The sequence below is a fragment of the Schistocerca serialis genome, chromosome 12, assembly GCF_023864345.2.
Source record: "Schistocerca serialis cubense isolate TAMUIC-IGC-003099 chromosome 12, iqSchSeri2.2, whole genome shotgun sequence".
NCBI classification, from domain to species: Eukaryota; Metazoa; Arthropoda; class Insecta; order Orthoptera; family Acrididae; genus Schistocerca; species Schistocerca serialis.
This window is the reverse complement of record NC_064649.1, coordinates 167,389,560-167,397,526: the sequence shown is the minus strand read 5'-3', so window position 1 is coordinate 167,397,526 and position 7,967 is coordinate 167,389,560. Positions and strand designations below refer to the sequence as shown.

General features: G+C 40.3%; 1 protein-coding gene across 2 annotated transcripts in view; it reads right to left on the bottom strand.

Annotated features, from left to right (window-relative positions):
* The window catches only part of LOC126428260 (protein Lilipod), a 364,122-nt gene that overhangs the window by 33,522 nt on the left and 322,633 nt on the right, over positions 1-7,967 (bottom strand). For both annotated transcript variants that reach the window (XM_050090172.1, XM_050090173.1), the window contains exon 10: positions 718-874. In XM_050090172.1, the coding sequence (XP_049946129.1) occupies positions 718-874 (157 nt within the window). The remainder of the gene's footprint in view (positions 1-717; positions 875-7,967) is intronic.

Sequence of the window (7,967 nt, the reverse complement as noted above, 5' to 3'; positions counted from 1 at the left end):
CATGAATTACGTGCGAGCCAATCTGAGCATACCTCTAAGATTTTTTTCAGTTGTTACTGTCATTTGTCATCCATTAAACTCATCAAAAGATCAAAGCGAATTGCAAAATGATTTAGACAAGATATCTGTACGGTGCAAAAAGTGGGAGTGAGTTGCAAAGGTCAAGTGTGAGGTCATCGACATGAGAACTAGGAGTCTGTTAAATTTCACACATTTAAAGGCTATCAATGCAACTAAATACCTAGGGATTATAATTGTGAACAACTTAAAACTGGAACAACCGCACAGAAAATGGTGTGGGGAAGGTGAAACCAAGATTCTGTTTTATTGGCAGAACACTTAAAAGATGCAATAAGTTTACTAAAGAGGCTGCCTACATTATCCTTGTCCTTCCTCTTCTGCAATACTGCTGTGTGGTATGGAGGAATGATCATTGCGATAAAACAGCGTGCACGGAAAGCGTTAAGTGTTAAGTGTTCATTCGCTGGCACGCTATTCTTGAGTGGAACAGTACAGAAATAAGTTTAAAGGTGGTTCACATAAGTGTGAATTGCAGAGTAATTGTGCAGATGCAGATTAGATCTACGTGTAGGCAGCAAAATGTGAAAGTCTCCACAGTTAATTGAAGACAAAAGGGCAGTTGTACGGAACGATAAAGACTCAATATTTCATTCGGTGTTTGCGGCAGACCCCCTCGCCAGCACGGCAGCCACCTACCACGACCAGAGCTCCTGCCGGACCTTCGCCGTGAACCTGTTGGCGAGGCACAGTGCGGCGCAGCCGCCAAAACCCACGTTGTACAGAAGCACGATCTCCATGTTGCCCAGCCACCGGATCTTCCCGAAGTCGCCCAGCAGGTCGAAGTTGGTGAAGCCTGCAGAACGACATAACGAGATACACCTCAGTGGCACTTTTTGAAATGACTACACATTTCCTTCGAAGTGCCGAGTTTTAGGAATGACACCAGTAATTATTAACAATTATCTCACCATTAAAATAATAATGAACTGTCTAATTCTCGGCCCCCCCCTGCTTTACAGCTGCCCTTCAAAACATTGTAAAGTAACAGCCAATGTTATGCAGTATTAGAGAACACAGTGCACACAACTAGACACATCCAGTCGTATTAATGCGACCACCTGTCAAAAGCCCGAAAAACCACCTTTTGCAGTACGGACACACAGGAAGAGATTCGACGAGAGGCCAAGTCTACTCCAGGGCCGTGGCCATCCGCACTAGGTTTCTCGGTCGAGAATCCGTGGCGCAAAGAGCCAGATCGACACGGCAGGCTCAAATTCGGCAAGTTCGGTGACCAGGGCAGAACGGCAAGCTCATTGTGGTGTCTTAAAAACACACGCGTGCACTGCAAGCTGTGCGACACGTCCATTTTCCTACCGGTAGATGTCACCGTGCCGAGGAAAAACAAACTACACGTTGGGGTGCACACAGTCCCCACAGATAGGTACACAGCTGTGTCGATCCACTGTGCCTCCGATAGTGACGAGATCACCCAGGGAACGTTAGGAAAACATTCCACAGACCGTAACGCTCCCTCCTCCCGCCCGGGCTCCTTCGCTTTTAGTCATTTCACACTGTACTCGCCAACGACCGTCTCTCCGACAGATCGTAAAACACGATTCACCCGGAAAGGTCACCTACAGCTACTCTGTGGGCACCCACTTGCGGTAGTGGTGTGCAAATTCCAACCTTCACAGCAGTTAGCACCAGTGCACGAACCAGGTGCCTGCTGTGCAGGCCCGTACGCAGCAATGCTCACCGAACGGTCACCGGGGAGACACTGCCGGTAACCCCTCAGTTCATCTGGGTGATCGACAGCTGCATGTCTATTCACCCGTACACATCTCCACAGCTGTCATTCACCCCTGTCGTCGGTGGCCTGCAGTGCACCACAGTTGTGTCTCTGTCACTTTTGGACTCTTCAATTTTGGCATAATACACGACATACGAGGCAGCACACTGGTTTATAAACTTAGTCATTTCGGAAATGCTACCACCTTTACCCCGAAAGCCGACGATCGTGACCTTTCGAAATCTCTGTTTCCGCATTATGTCGACAGCTGCAGTTTTCTGCGTCAACCCGATGTGCTATATTTACCCTCCGAGTCTAACACTGCTGTCTGCCATCTGCGAGTGTCGACATCGGACATAGGCTGTGGTCACATTAATGTGGCTGGAATGTATAGTATACAACCTGACACCCGTCTACAAGATAAGTCTGAAACATTCATTCAGTGCACGATCTCTTAAAATAAAGGAAACGAGATCTACAAACAAAATACCTTTACTGGCCCTCAAAGGAATTGCCATTAGCTTCGACACACTTGTGTCATCAGTTGTAAAGCTGTTGGAAACTGCCAGAAAAGGCTTTTCTGGAATCGTCTGAAGCACCACGGTTACACGTAATGCCTGTGAAGTGCGAGGCTTTCAGGGCTAATATAAGGTGGAGACACAAGAAAAACTCTGACTCGTGCAAATCTGGAGAATATTCGACAACAGTCACCTCTTGTCGAGCGATAAAGTTGACGAGGAAACACTGTGTCCGTGCGACGACGTGTGATCGCAGTACTTCAAGCAATTAAACGAGAAATGTTTACCGACAGTTTTTGACAGCTTTACAACAGATGTCGGATGCATGTTGCTACTAATAGTGATCACACTGAAGAAAACTAAAGGTATTTTGTTTTTAGCCCTTATTTCCTTTATTTTTCGAGACCAATCACCCAAAGGTTTGAGGTGCACCTTTTATATTTCATATTTGCTATTTATCTTTTAACATTTGCACTGTCTTTTAGTTCTTTTGTATAGATATGCCTCAGTTTCGATTACTTTTTTGTAATTTTTCTTCCATTTATAACCTCAAATCAGTAAGTAGACAAACTAGTAACGTCAATCCATAATCTGCAAATATCGAGGTGTGCATTATTAATGGATGGAAACCCAGTTCTAAGCAAAGAAGGGAAAGCAGAAAGGTGGAAGGAGTATATAGAGCGTCTATACAAGGGCGATGTACTTGAGGACAATATTATGGAAATGGAAGAGGATGTAGATGAAGATGAAATGGGAGATATGATACTGCGTGAAGAGTTTGACAGAGCACTGAAAAACCTGAGTCGAAACAAGGCCCCCGGAGTAGACAATATTCCATTGGAACTACTGACGGCCGTGGGAGAGCCAGTCCTGACAACACTCTACCATGGTATGAAACAGGCGAAATACCCTCAGACTTCAAGAAGAATATAATAATTCCAATCCCAAAGAAAGCAGGTGTTGACAGATGTGAAAATTACCGAACTATCAGCTTAATAAGTCACAGCTGCAAAATACTAACACGAATTCTTTACAGACGAATGGAAAAACTAGTAGAAGCCAACCTCGGGGAAGATCAGTTTGGATTCCGTAGAAACACTGGAACACGTGAGGCAATACTGACCTTACGACTTATCTTAGAAGAAAGATTAAGGAAAGGCAAACCTACGTTTCTAGCATTTGTAGATTTAGAGAAAGCTTTTGACAATGTTGACTGGAATACTCTCTTTCAAATTCTAAAGGTGGCAAGGGTAAAATACAGGGAGCGAAAGGCTATTTACAATTTTTATAGAAACCAGATGGCAGTTATAAGAGTCGAGGGACATGAAAGGGAAGCAGTGGTTGGGAAGGGAGTAAGACAGGGTTGTAGCCTCTCCCCGATGTTGTTCAATCTGTATATTGAGCAAGCAGTAAAGGAAACAAAAGAAAAATTCGGAGTAGGTATTAAAATTCATGGAGAAGAAATAAAAACTTTGAGGTTCGCCGATAACATTGTAATTCTGTCAGAGACAGCAAAGGACTTGGAAGAGCAGTTGAATGGAATGGACAGTGCCTTGAAAGGAGGATATAAGATGAACATCAACAAAAGCAAAACAAGGATAATGGAATGTAGTCTAATTAAGTCGGGTGATGCTGAGGGAATTAGATTAGGAAATGAGGCACTTAAAGTAGTAAAGGAGTTTTGCTATTTGGGGAGCAAAATAACTGATGATGGTCGAAGTAGAGAGGATATAAAATGTAGGCTGGCAATGGCAAGGAAAGCGTTTCTGAAGAAGAGAAATTTGTTAACATCCAGTATTGATTTAAGTGTCAGGAAGTCATTTCTGAAAGTATTCGTATGGAGTGTAGCCATGTATGGAAGTGAAACATGGACGATAAATAGTTTGGACAAGAAGAGAATAGAAGCTTTCGAAATGTGGTGCTACAGAAGAATGCTGAAGATTAGATGGGTAGATCACATAACTAATGAGGAAGTATTGAATAGGATTGGGGAGAAGAGAAGTTTGTGGCACAACTTGACCAGAAGAAGGGATCGGTTGGTAGGACATGTTCTGAGGCATCAAAGGATCACCAATTTAGTATTGGAGGGCAGCGTGGAGGGTAAAAATCGTAGAGGGAGACCAAGAGATGAATACACTAAGCAGATTCAGAAGGATGTAGGTTGCAGTAGGTACTGGGAGATGAAAAAGCTTGCACAGGATAGAGTAGCATGGAGAGCTGCATCAAACCAGTCTCAGGACTGAAGACCACAACAACAACAACAACAACATTATTAATGTCACTTAAATTTTAAAACTCTCCCCCCCCCCCCCCCCCCACTCCCAAAAAAAAAAAAAAAAAAAAAAAAAAAAAAAAAAAAAAAAAAAAAAAAAAAAAAAAAAAAATCAGTTTTGTAAAAGTCATATTTGCTGAAAAATTTTAACACATTAATCAATGTTCACATTTAAGACAATGATAAAGCTCTCAGTAAGTAAGAAAAATGTTAAATAGAGAAGTGCGAGACCTAAGTGTGGGAGTTCTGGTAATTTTGCCAACAGAAGGGAAAGCTTAACAAAACATTATGATTGTAATTATGCTTACTAAAAAGTCAAGAAGTATGTAATAGCAAGCTGCTGTGACATTATTTGGACTATAGGAGCTTAATTATGTCAAGTTGTGACAGAGAAAAGAGTAAGGTAACTGTCAAAGTTTAACAAACAAATGCAGCTGCAACCACGTGAATTACTTCAAAACAGATTTTAGTTGGTAATACTTGTTGAGTTTCATAATGGAGCAAATTGGCCTTTAATGTGTGCATATTAGAATTAGTGACTGGAGAGAAATGTGAAATTAACTGTGACACTTGCAATGAATAAGTGCAGAAATCTGAAGTTTTAATTAGGTTATTTCTTTGAGTTAAAGACTCCACAACTAGTTTATTTAACATGCAAGTTAAGTATAGTTTTTACTATTGTTCTAATTATATTTAAACAATAAAGTCATAACCCACACAATAACTGGAGAAAACGAAGTCTCAACTGACATACATATATTTTTGTAATGCAGAAAGTATCACAACAAAAACAAACACCTCCAAATGCACCCCTGTTTACAAATTTTCTTACAGTTTCCTCTGGCAAAGACCATATTATTTCAAATTCTGTTTTTCTTCGAGATATATCAACAGCCCTATATTCCCCTGTTATTCTTTGGTGAGCTTGCTTTCATTGTCTCACAACCACTTGTCCTTTCCTCAGAGTTTCGTTCGAAAATGTTATTTGCTGTATTTCTTCTCTATAAGGTGACATATGAAGCAGCTTTCACAGTATGAGATAACCAACTCTTTCAACTTTTTTCCATTTCTCTGAACCAGACTATTTGACTTTGTTTCAGAAAGTAAGCAAACATTCATTGGACACCTCTGAGTGCTCTCACATCACACTGTCATAGGAAGTAATCATCCTAATATGAACGGCATGTTTAGCACAGTTACACACTGATTCCTTCTCCTCTGCTCTCAGTTTTGATAGAAAACATAAAAGAGCCTCTTCAATCTCTTCCTTCTTTTGTCTGAATTGTTTCGACAGTATTTCTATGATTCACTGGTGAGATATTCCACTGACAGCACAGCTTTTTATTCGACAACAGTAAATTAGTATTTGAGTTTGGTATATATGGACACTGCCATTTGTTTGGCCAAATAGTATCCCATTTTTCAACTAATTGTTCACTCGCTTTAGGGTCCCTTACTTTATTCTTAACAACAACAACATTGGAACTCCAACTGCAGAACTCCTGGGTGAATGAGACACTAATTGCACACTGTGTGATGCGGAAATAAATTGCACACATTTATTAACAACTATGCCTCAACAAATAATAAAAATAAAAAGGCTTTTGAAAACTGTTAAATTCTCAGGTATATGGATACATGAATGATAAAGACACAAAATACCACATGAAGAACTCACATGGGGCTTATTTAATGGACACTGATAAATTCTCAGGTATGTGGATACACGAATGATAAAAGACCCAAAATACCACATGACAATCTCAATGGACGATTTAATGGATATCTTTGATGGGAAGTGAAGTAATGTTAGATGATGAATAAAACTAAGAATGAGTTCACTGAATTAGTTAATAACTGTAATCTTCAATTAACAAAGTTTCAATGCCTACCCAGAAAGTAAATTACTTGAGAGAGAGAGAGAGAGAGAGAGAAACAAACATGACATGTGGCTGTATAACAACTAAACTAATCAGACACTCATGAACCATTTATGTGCTCAAAAAAAAAAAAATGTGATATATGTAAAACAAAGCAAACAGAAATAGGAAAGCAAATATGAAACGAGAAGTAGAAGTATTAAAATGACTTACTGAACCAGATAGCACAACACCATACACAAACTGAGTCCCGCTGAACAAACCAGCTTGCAAATATCTTTTTTTTTTGGGCGGGTGGTGGTGGTGGTGGGGGGAGGAGCAGGAGGAGGAGTGAACCAGCCCATTATGGTCACAGTACACTTACTTACTGAACACGCCTTGTATCTAGTGAATGGATCACGGCAAAGGCCCAAAGACATTCTCAACAAAAAATACTTTTTCATAAATATCAAAATTCATTATTAGAACTCTGTCATAAAACCAGTGTGTGTGTACACGTCTGAGGTCTTGTCTTCTCTCAGAGTTGTTTACTAGCAGAAACCAAAGAAAAGAGAGAAAGATCTGACACACAACACTGGCTCCAAACTATAAAAATGGATCTATATTCAAGATATTTCAACAAGAAATACAAGATGTCCCAGGACAAGTGATCAATATTCAGGGATACAATAGGAACGATCATTCGAAGCACAAAAAAATCTAGTAAACATGGGCTCTCAATTCCATACTTTAAGAGCTATGAGCACTCCATCTTCATTACTGAGAAATTCATCTTTTCTACTGATCAAAGCTCTTAAGGTATGTGTTTTAGAGCCAATGTTTAATAGAGTTTTTTTGCTTTGAATGATCCTTCCTGTCATTTCCCTGAATACTGACCGCTCCAGTTGTGAAACTTTGTATATTCTAAAATTAGAATGAATGACTCAAAATAAATGCAATTCGCCATCAACATTACTGATTCAAAACTGAAGAAGGAACATCTCAGTGCACAGATGTCAAGAAAAATCTTGAAAGAACAGGTATAAGACCATAAGACACACAAAGCAACTGCAGTTGCACTTGGGCTTTCTGAGAGGGGAAATGGACAACTGGTAGCACACGATCAAATCGATGCTGTGCTGGACACTACCCTTTAAGAAAGCAAATCTGGCTTAGTAGTAGTAGTGGTAGTAGTAGTAGTAGTAGTAGTAGATGATGATGATGTGGTCTTCAGTATAAAGACTGGTTTGATGCAGCTCTCCACACTACTCTATCCTGTGCAAGCCTCTATCTCTGAATAACTACTGCAGCACTACCAAATCTGCATACTGAATTCATCTCTCGGTATCCCTCTACAATTTTTACCCCTCACGCTTCCGTACAGTACTAAATTGGTAGTCCCTTCGTGCCTGAGAAAATGTCCTGTCAACCGATCCCTTCTTCCAGTCATGTACTACAAAGTTCTTTTTCCCCTATCTGATTCAGTACTTCCTCATTAGTTATTCAAT